Here is a 27,060-nt window from a genome sequence, read left to right as displayed (position 1 = left end):
ATGTTGACTGTCCATAAAATGCATTTTAGCATCTTCCTGCTGTTGTGGGGATGGGTTTTATCCACTGAATGCAGAGTCCACCGACAAGGAAAAGAAATACATGAAGCGTACAAAAAAGGCAGGTGAGTTTCTTTTTTTTTTTTACATTCAAATAGCTACAATGTGGAAAAATGTAATGCTACAGATCAAGATATAATGTCTGTCAGACAATTAGTTTGCATTTGCAGGGTGTGATCTCAGTCAAAAATATTTTCTTGTGCTCGTTTTGCCGATGAGTAATTCTTAATGCATTTTCTATAGTGAAAACCATTTTTCCCTCCCCCTCCAAAAAAGAAAAAAAAATAGTGGGTTTGTGAGTTATCTCAAAGTTTGGAATGGTGCAGAAAAGAAGCATTTTATTATATTTATTGTGGTCGAAATATGCTGGAGTATTTACGTGAGAGTGGAGAGGAAAGTGAGGTCCTTGAGGACTGTTGTATGCTATGAGGATTAGATTGACTGGAGATGTGATTTGAAAAGATTCAGAATTTATTTTATTATTCCTTTGCTGGTTGTTTATAGAGCTTCTGAGAGTAAAAAAAAAAAAAAAAAAAAAAAAAAAAAAAAAAAAAAAAAGAGTGTCTCTGCAAGCCTCAAGGCTATGGTCAGTTAACAGAGGAAACAGGGAGAGCGTGCAGGATATTGAATGGAGATATTCAAAGTGAATTGAAATATTCAGTCTGTTCTTCCCTTCCCTCTCTCCCTCTCTCAAGAAGGATACGTGATGTTTTTCTCCTTCTGTCTTGTAGACAGCCATTTTAGGAGGTTTTGATTGAGGAAGGTTTTTTTTTTTTTTGCTACAATTGGGCAATTGAGTTGTGATTACTTATATTCTGTTTGGAGACTATTTGGGATTTTGTAGGAGGATTTTTATATTTGGGCACATCACAAGGTACACCTGGAGGAAAAACCCTTTGTTTGTGTCTGTCTGTTTTTGCTCTGTTTTGAGGATACAGCTGACACATTTAGATCGCTGTTCAAATGTTGTGTACCTCTGCTTGTGACAGACCGAACCTATGCAACTTCTGCTTTGCTATAGTCACTGTTTCTGTTCTTTTAAGTGAGGAAAGTGTGGTCCTTTTTTTATTTCCCAGTGTTCCCTTCTGCCTACTGCTAGGGTAAGCAAGGCAGGGATACAATACAGAGTGATAGCACTGTCATGGTGGCACTTTTGGGTCCCTGAGACATCTAAAACATAGGAAATGTCTTTAGCAGAGACACCACCTTCCTGGAGGTATAAGTGGCAAAATGGATGCAGCCACTCTGCCCATGGTCAGCCCCAGGGGATGCCAGAGCCAGTCCGTGTGTGGGACAAGACACAAAACCCCTGTTTTCATAGAAGATTCATGGCAGTGGCAGCGGAGGTGACATGCTGACTGTGGCAAAAGAAAGGGGTGAGATGCAATTAAGTGGCAATGTAACAAACTACAGCAGAAGTGCTAAAATTATGTGAAAATGGGAAAGAAACACCTATTCAGTTCACACAGGAGCTGCCTCTTTACCTGCTCTTTGTACATGTGGTGTCACTGTGCCAGGACAAGCCCCTTGGGCAGCCCTCTGAGGGCCTGGGAGGTCCCTTCTATGGAATATTTGCCTATTTCTAGCATGGTGCTGATGCTGAGGAGGACTGATGGGTAGAGAGGAGCAGAACTGGTGCGTGGCCAGAGGTTGTCCATTGGCAGTACACTGCTCACTTTCCCTGTGATGGGAGAAGCCATGTCAGACCTATGGTGTAACAGCCTTAGCTGCTGTCAGATCAGAAAGGACGATTCTGGCCACCCATCTGATTTCCTTCTAAGCTTCAGCTTAGATATCTCCTCTTAGATATGTTCAGCTCAAGCTTCTTAAAGTTCTCAGTGTAGGATGTTTCCCACACCTTGACTCTGCCCCTTCACTGCTTTTGCAGGGTTGACAGCAGGACTGGGTGCTGTACACATTAAAATGCTGATCAAATGAGAGAGCTTTGAAGAAGGCACAGTTCCTTTGCATTTCAAAGTCAGTGCCTTTTCCCATTGCAGAATTAGAGCCTGGGAGAAAAACAGGGTGAGGGGGGTTCCTATATAACATCAGAAGAAAATTGTAGTGAAGATTGCTCCTGAAGAGCTCTGCTTCCCTTCCCTTCAGGACTCAGCCCTGAATATCCATTATGCAGAAGAAGTTACAGCAATGTATTTCCTTACTCCTTTTCAGGCACTGCTGCCTCTGGCTCATAAGGCTTGAGGCAAGTGCCAAGATGAAAATCCATCCCTTCACTGCAGCCTTTGTCTTCTGCAGAGGCTCACTGGAGGCTGATGGAGGAAATCTATCTAATCTATCTCCACATGACCACAGACTGCTCAGGCTGTCTTGGTTTGCACCCATGACCTTTCAAGCCTCCAGAAGCCTTCTGGGGGCGTGAGACCATCCACTTGCCCTCCTGCCAGAGCTCAGTGCCAGCCACCAGTGCTGGCAGGCAGAGTGGGCATCTGCTGTAGGGACCTGTCACCCTGGGTGTGCTGCCAGCTTCCTGCTGTCCTTGAGGGAAGCGTCCAGCTTTGCTCCTAATTCTCGTGGTGCAGCTGATGGAGGAGATGCACTCTTTTGGCTTGTCTATTTGGATGGAAGTGTTAGGTTCTTCCAGCGAGACTCTCTGATTTCAAATAAAAGCTCACCATTTTCTCAGCAGTTGCAAGCCCCAGGGCTTCTCCTTTCATCTGCCCAAATCCAGTTGATCCCACAGTCCTTGTGCTCCTGCTGATAGGGTGAATGGGGTGGATGGGAGACACAGTGTCAGACACTGCCACAATTTTTGGCACTGCACAAACCCCAGAGCAGCCATTCTAGCAAGAGACGGGACAGCCTTGAAGAAGGGTGGGGTCCAAAATAATTCTTTAAATATAGCTGATGAGGCTTTGGGACACAATTTGGAGTGTGACAAGAATATGGCAAATAAGCTCAGGTGAAAGTATGCATACACAGTGCAAGCAGCAATGTTGAGAGCTTTATTGCATGGGAGCCTTCCTTATTACAGAGCCTTCCGGCCCTCTATTTCATTGTAAAAATGTCTGTGTGCCAGTCAAAGACTCGGCTACTGATTTTTGCTTATCTCCAGGACAAAACACCTCACAGGAATTTCACTTTAAAGAGCAGCAATACAAAAACAAAACCTTTTGCGCCTTGCAGACCTGCTCGCAGTTTGCAGTCAGCCATGTGCAAATCCTGTAGGGTTCGCAAAGCCAAACTCAGGCCTGCAAGGTGCACAGTGCCAAAACTCCTACAGGCCCAGGCTGCAGCCCTGAGAGCCAGCACAAGGGCTGTCTGCTGCTTTCCCAACTGCTCTTGGAGAGCCACCAGGCTGCACGGGGATCATGGCAAGGACAGCATAAAGGCCACAAAATCATTATGTCAACAAAATGGCCAAAGCCTGCCTTGCTAATTAGACTTGCAGAATCTGCTAGAGAGGATGAGCAAAAGGAAAAGAACTGGCCTGGAGCAGAGCCCAGGTTGCTTTGACAGAGCTAACTGCTGGGAAAAAAAATCTCCTTTAACACTAAAATCTCCCTGGACAGCTTTATAACCACCTTTCAGACAAGTAACTCTCAGCAGAAGAGATTTCACTGTACAAGATTTACTGCTTGTGTTTGTTTAATCTTAGCTGAGAGACTGGCTTCATGTTTTTAGCCATGTCCCTGCCATTCCCTGCCTGCATTATAATCATTTTGCCTCCCTCTGGTCTCCAAATAGCAACTCGTTTCCCAGTCTTCCAGATCTATCTCTTTATATTTCTGCCAGTGAGAACTATCTTTTCCAGCAGTTGGTTGACATCCTCTACAACAAGCCCTCTGCTTGTCGTCACAGGGTCCATCTCACAGCCAAGGATCTTTATGACATTTTCAGATGCTATTACCATTAGTGGCACTCTTCCTAAGTGAGGCGAGCCACTCTGCATCATTACAGCCATGGTTCCCTCCCAGTCCTTTCTCAAGGGCTCAGCATCAGTAAATCACACGTAGCTCTCCTGGTACCCTCACTACACCTAGGGCAGCCCCTACCTTCATGGCTTTCTCTGGCCTCATAAATTCATCCATGAGCCCTAACAGGATTTATTTTCCTTAAGCTCTTCTCTTGTCCCAGAGTTTTGCCTTTGTATCTTATCTTCACAATTGATCCTGAAAGCATTTATTTGCATAAACAAAGCTTACTAACGCAAGCTGTCTTTAGATCAGATCTTGAGTGCATGATAAGCCTGTGAAATGCCCCATGAAAGCACTGACTATGCGAGCACTTTATCAGCAGCCAGCCAGGCCCAGCAGAGCTCCTGCAGCTCCCAAGGCACCGAGCTTTCAGGCCAGCAGGTTGGGCTGTGCCCTGACACCACAGGCACCGGTAGTGCCTTCAGAGCAAGAGGCCTGGTGTGGGCTTCAGGCCAGCGTGACGGGAGTCTCTCCATCTCTGTTGGTAGCTTGCCTTTCCCTTTCCTCCTTTCACCTCCATCTCCTGTACTCCTTTTCCTTCCCCCATGCAAGCTTTCTCCTCTTCAACTTCTCTTTTATTTTGCCCCTGACTTCCTCTGCCCTCCTCTTCACCTGCCTCAGCTGTTTGCCCCAAGGCACATCCAATTCCCATCTCCCAGCTCTGCCAGGTTTGCTCCTGCTGCTTTGATCCAGCATTATTCTCTAGCTTCCTCTTCTCCTTCAGCAGCCTGTCTTTCCTCTTCTTCCACTTGCCAGAAATCTTTTTTCTTCTGTCCAACAGCACTCATTTTCTTTATTTTAATATACATTATCTTTTTCTTCATTATTTCTTTGCTATTTCTCTCATTGTCCCTTTCCACACATTTCTCTTTCAAGCAACTGCAATCCTGCATGACAATTTTCTTGGAAGTCTTGCGTATTTTTCTCAAAACCCAGCCGAAAGTGTCTTCTCTCTGCTTATCATTGCAAACAGTGCTTCTACGCAAATGGTATTTTCTCCTTTCATCATTATCACCAGCCTCCTTTCATCCTTTCTGGTACTTATTTTGGGTCTGCACTTCACATAGCTTTCTATCTCTATTCAGGTGATTTGTGTCAGAAAACTTGTCTTTACCAGTGTTTCTGTAGCTACATTCACATACCCAGGTACTCTGTGCCTCTTTACTGAGTGATTAGTGATAAAATCTCCTGTCAATGTTGCCACCGTGTTACTTGCTCAGGTTCAGCAGCTTCATACTGACTTTTGGCCTACCATTACTCCAATGGGTTTTATGAGGTGGTGTGAGGAGACATAAGAGGCTCCAAAAGCATATCTGCAACCCAGCATTACAATGAAAACCAAACCAAACCAAACAAAAATATAACAGCAAACCAACCCAGAGATACTGCAAGGCAGTTTTATCCCTCCTGACTACACATAAAGTGTTTGATTTTCCGATTCAGGGGTTGGACTCACATTAGAAATGATCCTTCTGGTCTTTCTTCTTTGAACAGACACCTTTCCAACTCACTTCCATTTTTAGCATTCTTAGCCCTTGGTGAGAGTGAATTTCACAGTGACATGCTGTGCTTGTCTACTTCCTTTCAATTTTCTTCTTATTACGTGTTATGAAAAGCCGTCAGCAATAAATTCCTGTTCACCTTCACTGTTTCAATCCTCATTTTATATAATTATACTCTACTGCTTGTCAGTTGTCACCCTTCTGATCTGGAGAGCCCTGTTCAGGCTGTCTGGAAGCCCTTTCCACCTTCCAGCTGCCCAGTCTCCCTCCTCCTCCTCCATCTCTTTTTTTTCCCTGCTATGGGCATTGGGTATGTGAGATGTGGGTGTGCTTGGTGTTGCTAACAGCACTGAAATGCTCAAATCATTTACAAACTTATTGAATGACACAGATCCTATCACAGATTCTCAGGAGACTATAATGACAACCTTTCATCATGGTGAAAACTCTCTATTATTCCTTTTGTTTCTTATTTTGTAGTCATTCACGTCAGTCATTCCCTTTTCCTGAATTGCCAGTGGCTCTACCAGCCTCTGGGATGGTCCTGTCAACAGCTTTTTGGAAACTCAGGTGTACTGTGTCATCTTGATTGCAAGTTCATTAGCCTCTTGGAGAACTCTCTAAAAAGGACATAACATCCCTCAAGAAAAGTCAAACTGTCCCTAGCTCTTTTTCAATATATATTGTATTTCCCTGATGTCTACTATTGGTGGTTTTTACTACAATTGTAGGCAATCTGTCCAGTGGAGGAGCCTATAGCTTCTCCGATTCTACTTGGAGCTCTTTTCCAAAGTGTAGAGTTGTCACTCTTGTGACACCAGGGTCAATTTAAATGCTAATTCAGCACTTTCTTACTTGGCTTTCTTCTGGGTGGAAGCCTGGTGCCCCCTTACTCTGCGGTCCATTTATTTTAAATCCTTCTCTGGTCCTGTGCCTGTATGAATACTTCTTAACACTGTCCAAATGATGGAATCATTACAGTCCGGTATTTTTTGTAGTGCAAACAAATCCCTTAACCATTGATGGTTTTGATTGCCCTTATGAAGATGGAGTGATTTCCCTGTATGCAGTTAAGACAAGTGTAGTACTGCTAATTAGCTGCTTATTCCCCAGTCTGCATTTGAACAATTAGCTTTCTGGATTCCACAGTTCTTTATATATATATATATTTTCAAACTGAAATTCATCTTATTGATGCTGGACTATTCCTCCAGTGTGTTGGGGCTGCTTTGGATTGCATTCATAGACCCCAAAGTGTCTGTATCCCTTTCAAGCATGCTGTCGTGCACAAGTTTTCTGGTTCTGTCATCTGCATTATGATTGCAAATGCTGACTAGTAGTTCCCAGGATGAAATCTGTGAGATGCCATCTAATACGTCTCCCCAGCCTGACAGCAAGGTAACACCAGTTGCTCTAACCACGGTCGTTCAACCACGCTCAAAGTTACGGTTTCATCTACACTGTACTTCTCAGGTTTAGTAATGAAATTTTAAAAACCTCCCTCAAATCTACTTTTCTTCTTACTCACACTAAGGCGGCCAGTTACATTGTCAGAAGGACATTAGACTGCTTTGACGTCAATTATTGTAAAGATCTGCATTGAGTGATCTTTATAATCTCATTATCCCTGGGGGGGGCATACAAATGGATCATGAATTTGTCCCAGTTTCTTTCCAAACATCAGAACTCCAGCATCCTTATTTTCATCCCTGCTTAAAGCTATGTTTTGTATTTGTATTCATCCTCCCTCAGGGATATCTCCCGGGTGTGAGGAGTCCTCAGAGGTACCTGCTAATGGCTTGGAGACTCCATCAGCTGGTACTCCTGGTGCTCCGGGGGAAGTGCCATTGGCATGAGTTGATTTAAATACCCCCCAGCTTACCTACACATTCCTTAACATGCCTTTCCCCAGTCTGCACTGTGCTCACAAGTCAAAGTCTTTTCTTCAAAGACTGGGGCAGACGTTGAACCTTTCTGCATTGCTCCCCTTCCCTTCATCTGCTGCTCCTTTTCACTGAGCTGAGCCCTGGCGCTGTGCCTGCCATGAAACCCAACAATCGTACACCCACTGGATGCATGAGGGGAATTTCATTGCTGCAACCTCAGGCACAGTGCCAGGATCTCAGGTGACATGCGTTTCTTGTGAATAATCAATAGCTATAGGTTCCTTTATTTTTATTTCTTTTGCCATAGTTCATGACCAGGGAAAGAACAAAGGAAGCACAACATGTAATGAGTGCCTGAGGATATTTTGAATCTTACAATTGATCTATATTCAAGAAATATTGCATTAAAATGGCATTCTCATTGAATTTTCTGTGTCATTCAAAAATAAGATGGTAGAACAGCTCTGAATCACACTATTTCTCAGACTTTGTGATGTGAATACAGAAAATAGCTCTCTCCCCCCATTTCTTTTCAAAGATTTAACCACCTGCAATAGCAAGAGGTGACCTTTCCACACCACCTTTAAACCTACTAATCAGAAGGACAAATGACCCAACATAATTACAGGCAAACAAGAGTTTGCCAAATGCCAAGCTGAAAATATTTGTTGTGATTAATTTTCCTCAGTTTTTAGTGGCTTGTCTACAGCTCACAACTTTGTAACTCTCCCAGTTTAAGTAAAAAATTAGTGTGCTTTCATGAACATTTTATACTTTTGTCCACACCTCCATGAGCCCCTCCTGCCTCTCTACCATGTCCTTGCCCAGCACCCCTTACCTGGTTTCTGCCTTTAACATGATGTGGAGATGTTGGTATGAATGAACCCTGGACATCTCATATATTTCAGCAACTTACCTTCACATTTTTCTTGAGGAAAATACTCCAAATTTATTTATTTATTTATTTATTTATTTTTCCTGAAGAATTGGAACTGTATTTGGATTTAATTCCTCAAGGAAGAAATGTTCTCAGATCTTAATAAGATTATCATAATAAGAGTGTAAAATAGGTCACTGTGTATACGAGAGGTACAATATACAATACAATAGAGGTATATTGCCTCCTCTGGAGAAAACAGAGTATGATTTATAGGTGGGAAATGTGTCCTGTGTAAGTAATTACAGACCAAAATGCTAAGATGCGTAGGGGCTTCTATCACTTGTGTTCCCTTTCAGAAGCTCTTATTTCAAAGATGAAGAATATTGTGGGTCGTCTGGTGCACAGCGTGAACCTGACACTCCTCTGGCACATGTCCTGTGAAGCCAGGCATTTGGAAATGCTTGCTGTGTCCTTCATATGTTATGTTTGGATGTCTCTTCTGAAAATCAGACACAGTTACCCCTAACTCTGCAACTCTCTTGGCTGAGCAGAGGGACTATAAGTGCCATAGTAAATCTCAGACTTCTTATAAAAAGAAGGAACTGCCTTTTGCCTTGTGTATGTAGCACTTTTCCTGAATGTTTTTTTCCCTCGAAGTCCTAAGGTTTAGTCACGTAGTGGGGGCAGCTGGTGGGACTTTGGAAAGGCTGCATCACCCAGGTGCCACCGGAGGCCTGAGAGCTGCTCTAGCAACACACAGGGAGAAATGAATAAATGCCAGCCTGCTCCAGTGATGTTTTCTGCTTTTTCATAAAGCATCTCAGTGAGCTTCATGAGCCATGAAATGCCTCTTGGCACTATAACTGTTAGGAGTTAACTATTGACATTGGTAAAAAAAATAAAAAGTCGTTCTTTATTCTGTATTTTTTACCTCCTGAGTGACTGATTAGTTTTGAAGACTGCCTGTCATCCAGATGGAGGCAGGAGCATCACCATCACACTTTGTGGCCACGTTGGCAGGCAGCTGGGCTGAGCAATCTGTGAGCAATGTCTGGACTGAAACTCCTGAGTACAGTTATCTGCTGCAAACACTCAGGGACAGCAGATGTGCTAGAGGAAGGCACAGCACCTTTCAATTGATTCGCAGCCCGAGCAGGAAGGCTAATTGGGTCTCATAATGTGGCCACCACTGATCACTAAGCCAGCAGATATTCCCCAGAAACCAGAACAGAAAATATATGCAATGAGTAGAAAGAGATGGGGCTTCACATCACAGCAACTGGGGAATGGCTGGCAACAGGTACGAATGTTTTGCTGCTACAGGAGGAGGCAGAAAAGCTGGGGAAGCTCGGTAACCTCAGAGCTATGGACAAGGGGAATGAGATCGGTGTTAAGAAGTGAAGGAGATGAACACAAATGAACCTGGTGTCCTGCGGTAACTGGAGCATGGGGGACATTTTATGCTGGTTTGTGATACAGAAATAAAGCTTAGTTTACGGGCTGTGGAGAATCACCTGGAAGGAAAAGAAAAGAGGAACCACGTGGGTTTGCCAGTTGCGGAGGATGGGGAGGATTTGGCAACAAATCCTTGGTGGCCATGCCTTGAAGGCTCCCTTGGCAGCTGGGATAGGGTCAGGGCCAATGTGAAGCATTAGATAAACTCTATAATGAGGAATGAAAATTAGAAATAGCAAAAATATGGCTTGCTTCATCCCTGTTTGAATACCTACCTTATTCCTAACCAGCCAGGAGTTTACTAGGGCACTTTAAAGTCATTTTAGTAGGTCAGCTCATCACCAGAATCTGCTTATGCCCAAAACATGTGAAATTACTTCCTGACAGCCAGCAAACAAGAAGCAGAGAGCAGCAAGACACGTCAGCAGCAGCATAAGGGCATATCAACAAGGCAGAAGACTCCATAAAGTGCATTTTGCTGCACTGTGTCTGGGTCCAAGCACCAAAGACGCTGCTCCTTTCAATAGCAATGGTGCTGCATGGCCCAAAGCTTCCCAAAAGAGTGGTCTGCATGAGGATTTATTTCCAGTCCTCTTCTACTAAACACAACAGATTCTGGCAAGATACCAATCTCATTTGGCAAATGTTTCACTTCAGGGTGAGCCAGTGGTGCAGCCCAGAGCCCACTGCTAGCCTGGGCAATACGGAGATTGTCTGTTTCTCTGTAACACCAGCAAGATGCATCTCCCTACAACACCATCAGTGTTTAGAGAGTTCCCAGCCCAGGAAAAAAAAAAAAAAGAAAGCCCACAAAACATGGGGTTTGGCCACCTCTCACTCAAGGGGCAATGGCACTCGGGTGGTGACAGGCATTGCAAACAGAGCTTTTCCTCTGTTAGTCTCAAGAGCAGGACTTTAAATATATGTGAATGGGTGAAAGGGCTCATTAGTAGAGTTGGTTAGAGCTAGTGTTTATTTCAGAGATAAGTTCATTTTTAAAAACTTTTAATTAAAGATGAGTTGCAAGTGTTGTGTGTTTATTTTTTTTATTTTTTATTTTTTTACTCAAGCTAGCACGCTTCTAAAAGTACTGTGTTCCTTTAATGATAAAATAAAACATTTCCCAAACACCTGAGAGGAGCAGGGACTCTCTTGACAGACAGCTGGGAGAAAATACAAAACAGCAACAAATATTTATTATAAATATTTATTCCACCACTGCCCCAGGCAATACTTTGCAAAGGTTTTCTTCTCGTGAAACTATTCAACTCTCTCAGCTGAGTAGATGTAATGCATTAAAAGCGCTGTTTACACACAGTTTCTCCTATTCCTTTGTGGCTTTGAGTACATTACATTTTATTTTTTTGCCAGCTTGTGTACACCTATCTATAAAAGTCTTTCGCTATGTGAGCAAGAAACCAAAGACTACCAAGCAAAGCTGTTAATGCGTTGCACTGTTTCCTTAGCTGTCAAGCCAGGATTTATGTGTTTAATGGGCTCGTTGCTTGTTTTGTCCCACCAAGACCAGTAAGGCAGAAGGTCCCCTTGCAGGGGACACTACTGGGTAACCCACACACGGTGTGACATGGTGGGGTGGGACTGGGCCCTCCAGGGCTCCCTGGATGAGGCAAAGCCCCTTTTGCTGGTAGAAATGCCCCAAAATGTTTTCTCTCACAACCCACCCATAGCTCTGCCCTCCTCTCCCAGCAAAATGGCAGCAGGCAGAGCAGCCATTTCTTCTGGCCTTTGGCGACAAGGTAAGAGCCTGTGCTACAACAGACAACACCACAGACCCAACCATGTTTTCCTCCTGATGTTGTTAAACTGTGTGTTGGTGTCCCAAAACCAGGCTGTTTCATCTCACCCTTTTCTTGTCGTTTCACTGCAGCCGGCCCCAGCGGCAGAGACGGGAAGCCCACGGCGAGGCACACAAGCAGGGCAGGTAGGCGAAGGCAGAGGGAAGCAAAATCGTCTGAGGCTGTAAAGAGTCTAACACACAGGCCATAAGTAGGATTCATGCTGTTAATGGGGTCGAGCAAGGCCTGGGGGGACGCGAAACTCCCCTTGTGGAGCCAGAGCTGGATGCCACAGCCATTTTGTGCAGCCCTTTGGCTTCGCAGTGCAGTGCTGCGTGATTTGTGTCAGGCGCGGGGCAGTATTTAGGTCACGTATAATCCCCTCTGCCCCCGGTCACTACTGCAGCCACCGGTGCCTGCCTGGCATGGTCAGACATCCAACAATTTGGGGCTGTCTGGCCTGGTCCAGACAGTGCAGGGAAGCAGCACAGCCCCCAAACCTGTCCTCCTTCAGAGCTGCAGAGCTCCAAACCTCCAGTGCAATCAGCCTGACTTCCACTGTCACCTCTGGGGTATATTTCCCTTTTCAGAAGTGAAAAAACTGTAAATTGCATCACTTTGGGGAACAGCCCTCCCCCCAGCTTATATTTAAACTGACCTACCAGGCTCAAGACAAATCCAGTTGTTTTACTTGTAAGACGTTTTGATTTTTTTTCTGTACTTCAGTACAGAAGCAAAATTTAAAATAATAATAATAATAATCTGAAGTGGAAAAAAACAACAACACATAGCTTTAATCTTCAGAAAGGAAAATACTTCAAATTTAAACATGATTTCTGGCAGGACAGAGCATTTTCTTTTTTTCTATTCTGATTGTATTTCTGGGTTCTTCACCAAGTTGAAAATGTGAAAGTTTCAAAGGGAGAAAAAAAAAAAAAGAAAACCAAACAACAGTAGTGTTTCTTAAAACAAAATAAAAACTATTGGTTTAACAAGTTTATTTAAAATAGACATTAACATTATTTTTTTCTCACATTTTTACCAAAAATTAAAAAGTAAAATCACGACTCAAGATTAAAATATTAAATATTTTCTCTTATCAGCTTTTTGCTCATATTGGAGTTTACAAATTTTCAGAATGAGCCACTGTAATAAAGGTATGGCCAAAAAATTAAGATGAACAAAAATGATTCCCATTATCACAGCCATAGAACCGTAGAATCACTAAGGTCGGAGGAGACCTCCAAGATCATCTGGTCCAACCATCCCCCAACCACCAGTGTCACCCACTGAACCATGTCTCTAAGCACCACGTCCAAACTTTCCTTGAACACCCCCCAGGGACGGTGACTCCACCACTTCCCTGGGCAACCAGTTCATAGTTCAAAACTGAACAGTTGGGTTCAGTGACAGGAAAATATAAATAAATTAAAAACAACCACAGCCATTAAACATAGGAATAAGGACTGGTAATGCAAAAAGCCCTCTTATATGCTCCCAATAATGCCATTCTTGCTCATATAAAAGGACACGTAAAAAGTTAAGTGACATATAGTCCTAAAACGTATTCCCCTTATATTTCCAGTTAAACTATTTTTAGGAAGGTTAATTATTTTTTTTTCCAATTAAACTATATTTAGGAAGGTTACAAATGGGGCTGACAAAGGCCAAAGTGCTGATATGGTAGAGTTAGGTGCCCATGAAGTATATGGTGAAGACTCAGGAGATATGGCTAAAACTTACCACTAGATAGTATCACGCAAATGAATAACATATCCACTGTAAACAGATTAAATACAGGGGAGTTGGTGTCTCAGAATCTCATTGCAGATGTAAGACTATTTCTGAGCAAGCAGTTTAAAATAGAAATGTGAAGAAATGTATTATCATCTGCTGTTATTCAGTATCTTTAGTAGCTGATAAACCCCGTGAAATGATTGCTAGTCAAGGTTACAAAGAGCACAAAACAATGGAGAGGCAAATAGTTGTAGGATTGGTCAGTCATCCCAAATTACCTAAGCTATAGACTATTTGGGGAATATGCTGAATGCATGTGCCTGGATATGAGGCCAGCAGGCATGAAGCGTGTAGGTCCCCCAGGATGAGGAGGTATGCACTGTGGAAGGAAGTAGCCCATGAAATGCATCATGTATGAGCACAAATAAAAGTGGGGAGCAAAGAAATGTGCTTATCACCTCGTGTGAAACAGGAGAAGCAATGTTCAGTCCCTAAAAGCCAGTGCCGTGCTCCTTCCCTCTGCATGGAGCCAGCCCTTCTGCAGGGCTCTCCATCCTGCTGCTCGCCCTTTCCTCTGCCCATGTCAGGGAGAAAAGTGCCTTTCTGAGCACTGATGATCCTCTTGAATGTCTGAGGTTTTGCTAGTCACCTGGTAATAACACTCCCCTGTCTTGACTGGGTATAAACCTTGCTTCCTGAATGCATACCTAAAATCCCATGGCTCTTTCTACGGCTCAGTTATGGCCTCTCTCTGATACACCACTAACTCTCTGGTCTGCCACCTCCTGACCATTGAGGTTCCTAGGTGAATCTTTTGTTATTAAACACTTCTGTGGTACTTAATTGCACCCTGTACCTGCTACTTTATTCCTCCAGTTCACCTGTTTCTTTCTAGATTTTAATGAATGGAAAGAATCTGATAAGAACTATGAAATTAATTCATTATCTGGAAAATGAGCTTTTCATCAAGACAGGAAAAATGCAGAGTATTCATTGTTAACAGAAAGTTTAGAAATTCTTTTATTTTGGCTTGCAGGCTTCAAATTTGTGAAGTCGCTTTTATTTAATAAAATAAGGGCAAAATAGGGGCAAAATGCCATGGGAAGAGGCAGAATTAAACAAATTTAAAGTAGAAGCAGGGACCACCTTTTAAAATGTATTAGGGGTAGGTAATGACTTTAAGAACTCATCAGTGGATGTAGATGACTCGTAACTCCTAGAAATTACTAAATTGAGACTGACCAGGTCTCAGTGAGCTCAGGGCTTCAGGGAGGAGTCACTGGTAACACCTCTGGTCCCTGTTAGGAGATTGTTGTGTTGGTTTCTTGGGGTACAACTGCCTATGAGAAGTACAGCATGGTTAGGCAATCTCATTTAGGACGAGTTTTATCACAGGAAAATATTCCCTGCCAACTTTCTTTGTTTTTCTGGGTTTGTTTAATCTATTGCTGACGTGTCTTCTGCGTAGTCAGACAAGTGCTTCTTGGAACATAGCATCTTTTCTCAAGCTAAGGGACAGCCAAGCCTTCTCTCTGGAGCTCTCTGTGAGCTCTCTGCTGCTGTGTGGCTGCTAGGAGCGCAGGAAGGCTCCTCACACGACTGGGCAGCAGAAAAGGTGCTGCAGCTTCTGTCCCAGACAAAGGTCTGGGGAGCCAAATAGAGCTTTTCAACCCCAGAAGTGGATTTGGAAAAGGAGCAGAGCACCCTCTGCTCACTGTTGAATGCAGCTCTAGCAGCTTCCATGAGGACCATCCTAGACTCTAGTCTTTAATGCTCCTTTTTATCTCTGTTAGAAATCTGGAGCAGGAGCTAATCATTTTATCCCCAGTTAGGGGATGGCCTGCCTCCTGGCCTGGTTCCCAGCCTATCTCCATTTTGTTCCTGGGCAACAGCCAGTAGCTTATTTTATATATTGTTTCCCTAATTCCTGGCCTGTCAAAAATCACTGTCAGAAAACTTCCTCCTTACTTCTCATTTCCCCACTTAACCACATGCGCACTACTTCTCCAGCCCATACATGTGAGTGATTTTATCCAAACTCTGTGATAATCCCAGCCGATTTTACAGACACAAGCCAAATGTCCTCGCAGGGTGCCAGAGCTGCCACAGGTGCCCAAGCATTCTGTGTTGGTTTTGGGGGTGTTTTGTGATCACATGATGCCAACTACTGCAAGCACTCGCCTGGCTATAGCTTAAGGGGTAAACGAACCCAGGCAGGTTCTGGTTTTAGGACTGAAGTGGGTGTGTACTTCTCACAAGACTTACTACCTGAGTTTCTCTCTTCCCAGTAGCCCAATCCTGAAACGAAGCCCTGACATCACCAAATCTCCACTGACAAAGTCAGAACAGCTGCTGCGAATAGACGACCATGACTTCAGCATGAGACCAGGTTTTGGAGGTATGACACCTGCATGTTTGCCATTGTTCCTATTTTACACTATCACTTCTCTTTTAGCATGTAGTCAGGCCAACAAGCAGAGCCTTTTCCATCTCTAACTTTTTTTTTTTTTTTGCGAATTCATGACATACTCAGAGGGATATAGGTACAGGATAGTAGCTTCTTCCTTGGGAGAACAAATGGATTAGTCAAACTCATGGAAAAGTAGTTAGAGGCAATTTAATATTCCTGGTATTCAGTGGCACTTTCTTCTGACAAAATCTACAAATACACCTTCCATGTGTTCCTGGATGACAGGGAAATTCTACAAACCTGGCTTCCTATGGCAATTTGTATGCACAATCAAATCAGGTGCCGTGCTTGCTGACCTGGCTATGTCATTTATAACACAAAATAAAACATTTTGACCGCTGTGTGCTAATGCTTGCTCACAGTTTTGTGGCTGTGCTGTACAGAAAGCTAAGCTTTCAGGGAAAAAGGAGGAGGGGGAACACGCTTTCTTTCAGCCTGTGGATTAGAGAATGTTGTAATTTATCTACCCTTTCTGGCTGACAGATGGTCATTCAAATCCAGGCTACCATTATATACTCTGATGGAAGAAGGTTTTATTGCTAAATGCTCAATATACCAAACACTAACACGCTCAATTAATTTAAAAAGGTTTCAGTTTCATAGCAGTCCACTAATGTGAGTATTATTTATCTTGACAGATCTCCTGTACTGTAATTGCCAGAGGTATGCGGGGGGCTAGTCCAAGCCTGGAGGAGGGAAACACGAGCTCACAGCCAGACCTCTCCCCCTGGGAGCCCCAGGTTCAGTGCACATACCTGTGTGCTGTAATGCAGCCCTGTCCATCACCCTGTCTTTTCCACAGCAGAGCACTGAGTGGTGTGAAAGCCAAGTACATGGAGCAGTTCTCAGGGGTGGTATTAGCCTGAGAGGGGAGCAGAAGATGTGAGGGAAAAAACTGGAGTAACTCTCCCACATCCCCTTAGCTGTGCCATTGCTGCTCTCTGTGTGAATGGGAGCTCTGCAAGGCATCCCTCTGGTGAGCTCTAGCCTTTAGCACTAGAGACATTACTCTGAAATTTTGAAGGATGTAACAATAAAAGGAGTAGGTCAGTCTCATTACTGATTTTGATTGTTATTAGCAGGCTTTTGTTATGGATTCCAATCGTTTCTACTTGTAATTAGTTTTCTATTGTTTCTATATCAGACTGGACATCTGATTTAATTTCTAAGATGTGACAGGCTGAGAACTACTTTTTCTCACCAAGTTCATACTTTCTCAATTCTTGTTTTCTTTCCAGGCCCTGCAATTCCTGTTGGGGTGGATGTCCAAGTTGAAAGTCTGGACAGCATTTCTGAGGTGGATATGGTAAGCGTCACAGAAGGGCTGAGGCTGGATGGGACAGACGGAGAAAATTTAGCCCAAACTTCTGCTGAGAGCAGGGTCAGATAGAGCAGTCTTCTTGAGGCTCTGTCTTTTGGACTTGAATGCCTCCAAGGATGGAGACTTTGCAGCCTTCCGGTCACATTATTTGACTTGAATCTGCCAACAATTACTTCCACTGACTGAAGCTATCATTTCATCTCTCTAAATGTCTTGAAGCAGAAGGCATAAAAGCTAATCTGACGTTTTCTTTTCTCTAAGACAAAATGATACAACACTGCCAGAATTGCCCCCAAAGGATTTGGATTTTTACATTTTCTTACAAAGTCAAAGCATATAAAAGCTCTGAGGAGACTAATTAATGTGTTAGGTTTAGGGCACTTTGATACACTGCAGACGAGGTTTCACATTGACCATGCTCTGAAGTGGTCAGGGCCCAGCTCGCTCCCAGCCAGAAGCCATGTAGCCATCCTAAAATCTGCACTGGTTCAGACTGGTAAGTTCTGCTTTCAGCAGAATGGGCAACAGCATAGGAAAATTCATTAGAGTGTCTCTCTCATGTGGCAGCACCACCATGAGAACAGAAATATCCATTTCAGTGTCCCCTCACATCAAAAGAACAGTTACCACTTTCAACAAGATACCCATCTCACTGGGAAGTGTGTGCTCATAAGAGGGCAGGAGTTTTCAGAGGGCAGAAGTTTCTCCAGAATCTGCCTTAGGCTCATTAGCAGTTGTGTCACCCCTGCTGTGTGCTGGGGACCAGTGTAAGGCTTTGTCAGTCTGTCCTGGATCCTCATGCTGATGCTAAAGCAGTATTTCAGGGGCATGCAGGACTGATGCTGGCACTCTGCACAGGTTAAATCCACAACAACAACAAAAGTCACCTTTTTTTAAGAAAGCATTATGATTTTGAGGGACTTCCTCTGTTTGTTGAATAGTGGTCCTGCCCCTCGTGTACCATCAGGCTGCAACTCGCAGCAACATGGGGAAAGCGCTGTGTATCACATGAGGTTTAAAAAAATCATTCAGGGTCAGCTTGGGCTATTGACAAAATAATGACGGACAATACGTTTTATTGCCAGAATCGATTATTTTTAACTCGTGCAGCTTTATTTAAAAGACTATGGTAATATATTACATTACACTCTAAGAAAGCATGCTTATAAACACTTGTGCTTGAGTTTATCATCAGGTACATGAGAGATTCCCTTGAAATAAGTAAAAAAGCAAACCCAAACCCTCAGGAACAGCACTTTGTACTGTGCAGTGTGTACCAGAGAAGAGAAATCATTGCTATGCTGATAGGGCATAAGCTGTGACACGAACCTGTTTGTTGCAGGACTTCACCATGACGCTCTACCTGAGACACTACTGGAAAGACGAGAGGCTGTCCTTCCCCAGCACCAACAACCAGAGCATGACGTTTGATGGCCGGCTGGTGAAGAAGATCTGGGTCCCTGACATGTTCTTTGTGCACTCCAAGCGCTCCTTCATCCACGACACCACCACGGACAACGTCATGCTGCGGGTCCAGCCAGATGGGAAGGTACTTTATAGCCTCAGGTAAAACTGCACTCGGTCAGTGTGAGCTATTAGTGGTGTGGAATGGAAAGTGCTTTAATCGATTCCCGTGTTTCATTTTTGCATGACTTCACACTAAAAAAAATTACAAGTATGAATGCATTGGATAGCCACCAACAACAGGAAGAACAGGCCCCTTCCTTCGTCACAAGAAAAAATGCTCATGTGTACCACAGGGAGGACAACTGGCCCTCACATGAAGCCAATTTCTGTGCCAGCATTGCTGGTTCCTGCCCCCAGGATCCCTTCACCTTCACTCTGTAACAGTCTCTGGGCCTAGCAAAATGTGTAATTACTATTCTTACAGATAATTATGAAGAAGTATAAATCGTACTGAACACAGGTTTATCTTTATGATAAGCAGCAAAACACAGCATCCTTCAGCACATGCAGTGACAAGTTCCCTTCCCTTCCCTTCCCTTCCCTTCCCTTCCCTTCCCTTCCCTTCCCTTCCCTTCCCTTCCCTTCCCTTCCCTTCCCTTCCCTTCCCTTCCCTTCCCTTCCCTTCCCTCCACAGCACTGATCTCAAGTTTCAAACACAAAACAGATGTCTCAGTAAAGAGCTGAACATTGCTGACCAGAAGTCTGAAGAGTATTAAAACAGGATTTTTTTCTTTCTAACTGTTACTTTCACGCTTGGAGGTGCTAAGTGAGGAGCATCTGTCCATCTCCAGAAGAAACTAAAATCAGTGCTGCAGCTTTTCCTGTCTGCAGCTCCATTCAGTTAGAAAACAAGTACTGCCAAATGACCCATAAAAACCCACGAGAAAGAAAATTGCTGTACAACAGTCTGATGCAAGACTGTCAACATCAGCTCCATAGCAAAGAAAAAGCAAAATATGTGATAAATAAACCAAACAGCAGCTAGACAGCATATTCTGAAGGACGAAAAAGGAAGGAAAATCTGGCTGAGAGTGGGGTCAGGAGCACCAAGATGCATGGAGTTAACTTCAGCTAATGACAAGGCTGCAGAATGTGCTGCTTGGGATGGTTGTGGAGGCCCTTAAGGGCATGTTAGACAACATCCTTCGTGAGGGGCAGAGCTGAGCCTCCTCAGCTCCTCAGCCTACCAAGACATGTTTCCTTTTATGAAAGGAAGCAGTACGAGAAATTGCCAGGCCTGGGGGTATCGTTGTGACAGGAATTTTCTTGTTCTATGATATTTTTTATCATACTGTTCACCGCGAGTCACAGCCTGGGCAGTGTCAGCCTTCTCATTATTAAAGCTTTTTTCTTCACCCAGCATGTTTGACTAGGTTCAGGTGCTCCTCAGGCCTTTGGAAAGTTTGCTCAGGTCCTTAGTATGATAACAAAATGATTTAATAAAGCAATGTAACATTCAGCTGTACCACACATGCCTATACACTCTCTCATTTAGCTGCATGATACAAGTCATTGGCACTGAAAGCATTTTATCTGTCTGACAAAGATGCAAAAAGAATATCGAACTACTCAGACACTGCCACACACAGACTTGTGCTTAAGCAGCTCACTTATAACCGCCCTGCACAAAACAACAGTGAACATCTTGAATAGCAAACAACAGCACTTTAATTTATTCGGTTGTGACTGCACGTTGGAGTGCTTTATGGATGCTGGGGAAGTACATGTATGAATACTTAGCAGCAAACAGGTCATTGCTAACCGACTGTATATTTTGTTTTTTTCCCTTGGTGTCTGCCTTTTTAAGGTTCTTGCCAGACGTTGTCTTCTGTTTTCTTGGAAAACGCTGTAGACCTCGCTGGCACCTAAGCAACAAATCTGTGCCAAGCAGTTTGACTCTGAGACAAAACACAGATAGGAAAGCAACATCACTGTGAATCCACACACAGAGAAAGACTGCTAACATAAGGGGCTGCATCTTGTTTTTATCGTTATGTGACAGATGTCTGTCTATCTTTAACCCTGTTATAACTCATTAAGTCTCTCCCCATTACAATTTACGTTTTTCTTTTCGTTTGCTTCCCCGAGTTCAAGCCAGTTGAGTCAAGATTTATGGTAGCTTCCAGTGCAAACACAAAATAATGCCATTAAAAACGACATAATCAGACTGTAGCAAGAGCAGAGCTTTTGATGTATGGAGCAGAGCATGTCAGCCGTCTCGGTTGCTCGCCAGCCCCAGCCCGAAGCCGAGGCACTGCCTGTGCCCTCTGGTGGCTGGCACCCATGGGTGACCACCGGGCTTTCACTGAGCTGCTGGAAATCGTGGGGCATGGAGAAACCCACCTGCATCCTTCACACCACTAGGATGGCTTTGATAAACCTAAGTTAGTTTATAATACAAAGCATCTATTGAAAGTACAGATCTCTGCAGAGAGGTATTTGCTGGCAGACAAAAGGGATAAAGTGCACTCTCTGTCCTTTCCCATTTTCATCTCCAATATTTATGCCCTCTAGTAGCAGTTCATTGTGGCCTAACTCTCTAGCCCCCTTTGCTAACACTGGTTTACTGAGAAGAAAAAAAAACGGCTTTAACTTCAGTGGCATGGTTTTAGCTGAATGGAAGATATTTATTTTCAGTGGACTGTTACTGGCCAGGTAGTTGCTTAAAAAACAAACCTGCAGCTTTACTACTTTTCAGTCACATGAGAAGTCAAGTTTTTAATGATTTTTCTTTTTTAATTATTCCTAGAGTTACAGTAACAGCAATGTGCAACATGGATTTCAGTCGCTTTCCCCTGGACACACAGACATGTTCCCTGGAGATTGAAAGCTGTAAGTAAAGTGCAGGCACAGGGGAGTCAAGTGCTGCACCCTGTGGTGTATTTAATTATATCAACAAGCAGCTGCCACGTTTGTGAGAGCTCTAACCAAAGCCAGTGAGCTCCAACACTGACAAAAACTCCCTGCCTGAATTTTTCCACTAGAATTAGACAATTTTTGCAACAAAGCAGTGTTTGCAAGTGCCAGCTGAGTACCATTTTGCCAGTGTCCCTAAAAGCCAGCCAGGCTGCCCTGCTGCCAACCCATCCTCAGAGGGCATCAGGACACTTGCCTGTAGGTTGGTGGTGTCCAGCAGCACCCCCTTGCCCAGGTACCTTCTTGCACCACAGATCTTAAACACATAAATATAAGGCCCTATGCCCTCCCTGTGCACCTCCCTGTTCATCTGTGGTGTAGAAAACATGATGGGGCAGTGGTATTAATCACCTTCTCTTTACGTTCCTTGTATCTATGTGATAGAAACCCAATTTATCCCCACAGGTGGCTCCTTTGTCCTCTGTATTTTATACAGAGGCATTTTAAACTTCTAGCTTTTCAGGAGTTTTTTCTCCTTCTTAAATTTGCAATATGGAATTATAATCTTAATTCTGTTTTAATACAGTTTTTATTACACCTGGGCTGTAGGTGCAGTAGTGGCTGGTTCAGTGCACTGCACTGAGGTTTGCTCTGCTCCCTTAGATGCCTACACCGAAGATGACCTCATGCTCTACTGGAAGAATGGGAATGACTCCCTAAAAACAGATGAGAGGATATCTCTGTCCCAGTTCCTGATCCAGGAGTTTCACACCACAACAAAGCTCGCCTTTTACAGCAGCACAGGTGGGTACCAGAGGGCCTGGCAGAGAGCAGGCCGCGGGGCAGGGCTGAAGGCTCTTGGCCTTGGATGCAGAGAACTGTCCATTGGGAGGTCCTCGTGGGTCCCACCAGACCCACCTCTTTTCTGTGCCAAGGTGTCCCCTGCAAGATGTCAGGTATCCCTGACAGAGACGTACATCTTTGTGGTGTGGTAGTCTTGAAAGGCAATACCTCCTCAAGATCATACCAGGCCTTAATTCAAGTCCCTGAGTGTACAGGCTATATTATATTCTCTGAAGGTCTGATCCTGTTGAGATACTTTGATAGTTGGTTCAGTGAGTCTGTTTCTGTAAACTGCAACAATCTGTGGTTATTAATTGTTTTCTTAAAAGCAAACGTGCCGCTGCTTCCCTGGTACATCACGTTATCTGAAAGTAGCTTGATGTTGGTGTGGTGCGACTTCTGTGTTTCCTTCTCCCTGTCCTACAGGATGGTACAATCGCCTCTACATCAACTTCACCTTGCGCCGACACATCTTCTTCTTCTTGCTCCAGACCTACTTCCCTGCCACTCTCATGGTCATGTTGTCCTGGGTGTCCTTCTGGATCGATCGCCGAGCAGTTCCTGCCAGAGTCCCTTTAGGTAAAAACATTTTTGGACTCAGCACACCTAAGAGGCAGTTCCATGCAGTTGTGGCCTTGGCCATCAAGACAAAATCACCTGTGCTATGCATGCCCCTGCACTGCCTAGTGGCACAGCTGTGTCACACATTCCTCCCATGGAGGAGGAACTGACCTCTCTCCATTTGCCCTGCAGTGCCAAGAGAATTGCTTTCCCTGCTCTCACGAGTGTCAGCTGCACCTGGTGCAAATCAGGGAGCAAATGTCACGCTCTTGTCTTATTGCTGTTAGCAGATACGTGGGACACAGAGAGCCAAAGTGCCGGTATCCTTCAGAGACTTCAGTGAGCAAAGAGGTGAAAATCGCTGTTAGCAGCCCTGAAAAATTTCAGTTTATTGAGTTTTATTGAGGAGAGAGGGTGGAGGTAATATAGCAAGTCAAGCTGCATTCTTTAACTTGTTAAATAAGATTGCAGTGCAGCGTGAGGGGTACAGCATTCCCTTCTGAAGCACCCTTCAGACAGATGAAGCCATATGCCAGAGGAGTCGCCACGGGAGCAGAACTGTGTTATGGAGTTAGCTCTTCTAAAGAGGAAGCTTTGCCTTTAGCAAAGTGCAATTAGTACATGTGCAGACTTTGAGTCCAAGCTGGCTTCCGTTTGTTCCAAGCAACACCTCTCAGGGCTTTATTTATTGTTAAAGCTGTGTTCCTCAGTGGAGAGGGAACAGACGTAACAGAGACAGCAGTGGGCCACAAGAAACAGCATCCATTGCCTTGAGACATCACTGAAAGGGAACTTGAAGGTTTGGGCCATGGCTTTTTGAGATGTGGGCACTGCCTTGAGCAGAACTTTTAGCACCAAGGTCAATTAAGATGTCGGGAAATTGTAATGGCAGCTGTATTTGTGATGAAAAGTCAAGTTTGATCACGCCTTACGATCTCTCTGCTGCTGTGTTCCCAGGGATCACCACCGTGCTGACCATGTCCACGATCATCACGGGGGTGAACGCCTCCATGCCCCGTGTTTCCTACATCAAGGCAGTGGACATTTACCTGTGGGTCAGTTTTGTGTTTGTCTTCCTCTCGGTGCTGGAATATGCGGCCGTGAATTACCTGACCACTGTGCAAGAGCGGAAGGAGAGGAAACTCCGGGACAAGGTGAGTTTTTCTATTTCAGATGCAGCATTATGCTACTGAGAAAAAGTGTGGCAAATGTTTGGAAATGTAAAAAAAAAAAAAAGGCTACTACAGTGCGTTGCTCTCAGCTGCCTTGGGAGAATGCAGTGCATGCAAGGAGACAGCAGCAGTGAAGCATTCTTGGTTATAGAGATTTACTACAGACACCTGACATCCAGGTTCAATCCTCCTTCTTCAGGACCTGAGGGCATTATGTGCCTCAACGTGTAGCCCTCCACTGGCTGTATAAAGGGGAGAGGTTTTAGGTATGTCCCTTTACATATGTTTTTGTGCATTGAACATCCAAACCTGTGGGTAGCATCACAGAGATACCATATTTTGGGTTTCAGATAACACAGCAGATTTCCCACATCTATCTCCAAGCAGACTCTAGACTTACACACAATGGTCCAAACTTCCTCCTTCTGCCTTAAACTACAACCACCCAAAATTCAGTCTAAGCTCCTCTCTTCAAATGGGCCAAGCCTGATACGTTCCTCGTTGAAGGTTCCCTCTGCCCTCTTCTGTGCTTCAAAATACAGATCCAACCTTTATTTACGCCCTGGTACATGTGCTTAGGACAAAGGAACTTTTTAACAGACAGCCCTGCTTTCTCTGTGACTGTGTTGTGTCCAGCAGGCAAGAAATTGCAAGAAAAAAAATTACAAGAAAAAAAAAAAAAAAGGAAAAAGCTGCTGCTCAGCTGCATTATCGCATTCTCCTTTTTGTCTCCCAGCAGCCTCGGTTCCCCAGGCATGTCTCCCTTTGTAAGGAGCAATGGGATGCCTGTGAATACCGGGACATAACTCAAAAGCATTCTGCTCTTACCTGTGTCCGCAGCTTCCCTGTGCGTGCAGCCTACCTCAGCCCCGGCCCATGATGATGGACGGCAGCTACAACGACGGCGACGTGGGCGAGCTGGGGCACTACGTGTCCGAGAACGGCGACAAGCAGGACAGGATGATGGTGCAGCTGGCGCTGGGGTCCGAGAGGGGCTCGGGCAGGAGGAAAAACCAGAGATACGTCAGCATGCGGATCGACACTCACGCCATTGACAAGTACTCCAGGATAATATTCCCTGGTGCATACATTCTATTTAATTTGATATACTGGTCGATTTTTTCATAAACATCTGTAACTTCCATAGTCACAGTGTACTGCGATGGTACATGAAGGTACTGTCTCATAGGCGAACAGAAAGAAAATAGAGATTGTTTTAAATTTGAAGGAAGGAATATCACAAATATTGATTTTTTTTCAGGATTACATTTTTTTTTATTAGATGCAACTCATCTGTGGCATAAATAACTGTGCAAGTTTCACATTTCAAATAAATATAGGATATACAATCTAAAACCTTATACTTATTTGAAGCTGTGCTATGTTCCTTCTTGTGCCTCACAGGCCACTGTAAGCTATTTTAAGAAGTGACAGTAATTGCCAGCTGCTTATGTATGGTGCAGGTTCCATTGTGTGCCCCTGAAATCCTAATTCTTTTAGTACTTGAGCACATGCAAACATCTCTGGACTCAGCAGACTTACAACACTCAATGCCGATGAATACAAGGAATATGCAAATGGTTGCGTGTTTGCAGGATGAGGTCAGAAACAGCTATTGCAAACACAAAATACCCAGTACTGGGAAATGCTTTGGCAAGGTTATTGAGGGCCAAAGCTTGCTTTCAGTGCTTAATGCCTGCCATGCTAGCAGTACTGCACTGACAGAGCCAAGCAGTAGTAGACTTGTGCTATGTCTGGATTGTACATGTATTTAAAACAAAGAAGCATTTTGAAGCTGTTTTGATTAACCTTTTGAAACATAACTTGCAATGTACATTTCCTAAGGAATCTCGCAGTCCGAACAAAGGTTGGACTTTCTGTGATGCCAGCCAAATCCTCCACAGGACCTCTCCTTGGATCTGCTTATTCAGGTCAGTGGGAGTTTTGCTCTTGAGTTTCCTGGGAGAGGAAACAGATTTCTCTACAGTGATCCAGCGAAGACAACCGGGTGTCTACAAAAAGACTGAAACTACTGTAGGAGAAGCCACTTCTCTCTGAGATGGTCCAGGTGCTACAGGAGAGCTCCGTACAGCCCAAGTGCTGAGACATTGTTGAAGCCTGTGAAGTCTCATCCCTGCTAAAGCCACCGGTGAGTGCACTCACTTCCAGGAAAAGCCTACTGTGTCCAGTTTTAGTAAAAACATAGTAGAAGGGTGCTCAGCAGGTCACAAAAGCAGCTGTAAGGACTTTATGTCAGTTATTAACATAGCCATGTTAGCAGTAGTAAAGTTACCATGCTGAAAGATTTGGAACGAAGTGAAAAGGAGCCTCCACCATGAGATGCCTGACCCAAGTCCATCTACCCAACTCTGCTTTCACGCTGGATCCTTCTCCTGGCACCTCGCAGCCCTCCATGCCCTTGGAGGAGGCTCAGTACCTTCCAGGGCAGGAGCAAGAAGACAAAGCTGGCGCTGGGGGCACTCCACACTGACTTAAGTCCCTACTTGACATCCCAGTTCCTGCAGAACAGCCAGCTGTAATGTAGAAGCAGTAAAATATTTCAGGAAATTACTTCAGGAAAAATAAGGGTTGGTTGAATACAATCAGGGGCCTTTAAAATAATAGGAGTTTTGAAGGTATCTCACAGAAAAACTGGTCTTTCTGTTGGTGTGCTGCTAGGCGTTACCCACCTACGTCTGCACAGCTGACTGCAGCTGCAGGGGTAACAGGACTTCAAACACCTGCAGGCTTTGCACAAGGCTATGAAATTCTGCAGGAACATGCTCTACAGCAACAATGTTATCCCTTACACAGCAGATAACTGTTGTCTTTCATGTGTGTAGCTGCTCTGAAAATAAAACCAAAGCAGTAGTGTCTCCAAAAGGAAGGTGAATCCTCTTACACAGAATCTGCGCTGGACTATCTGATCTGCTACTACAGGCATTATGCTTGTGACACTGACACTGCAGCTGTTTGAACACTGCTGATTGTTGCTTTAATTTAATATGTAAATAAATTTCATGTAAAAAAAAAAACAAAAAAAACAGCATTTCTTACAACTGCTAAAAATCAAGAAACGTGGAAAGTACCTTCGCTATACTTATAGCTTACACTCCAATGAA

The 27,060-nt window shown here is 44.1% G+C and overlaps 1 protein-coding gene across 3 annotated transcripts; it reads left to right on the top strand.

Moving 5' to 3' along the window:
- On the top strand, positions 1-25,137 carry LOC116487726 (gamma-aminobutyric acid receptor subunit rho-1). 3 transcript variants are annotated; one of them, XM_032184875.1, is made up of 10 exons: positions 1-122; positions 11,604-11,657; positions 15,540-15,646; positions 16,957-17,024; positions 18,382-18,605; positions 21,256-21,338; positions 22,026-22,166; positions 22,632-22,784; positions 23,724-23,920; positions 24,779-25,137. In XM_032184875.1, exons 1-10 carry the CDS (start codon positions 1-3, stop codon positions 25,064-25,066), a joined length of 1,437 nt encoding a protein of 478 aa, XP_032040766.1. In that variant the 3' UTR covers positions 25,067-25,137. The 3 variants fall into 3 exon arrangements, with proteins under 3 accessions (XP_032040766.1, XP_032040765.1, XP_032040767.1); XM_032184874.1 differs by having other exon boundaries at positions 15,537-15,646; XM_032184876.1 differs by lacking the exon at positions 11,604-11,657.
- The last annotated feature ends 1,923 nt before the right edge of the window (positions 25,138-27,060 follow it).

This window comes from Aythya fuligula, chromosome 3 (assembly GCF_009819795.1).
Source record: "Aythya fuligula isolate bAytFul2 chromosome 3, bAytFul2.pri, whole genome shotgun sequence".
NCBI lineage: Eukaryota > Metazoa > Chordata > Aves > Anseriformes > Anatidae > Aythya > Aythya fuligula.
The sequence above is the reverse complement of the archived record's forward strand: the minus strand, read 5'-3'. Positions and strand labels throughout refer to the sequence as shown.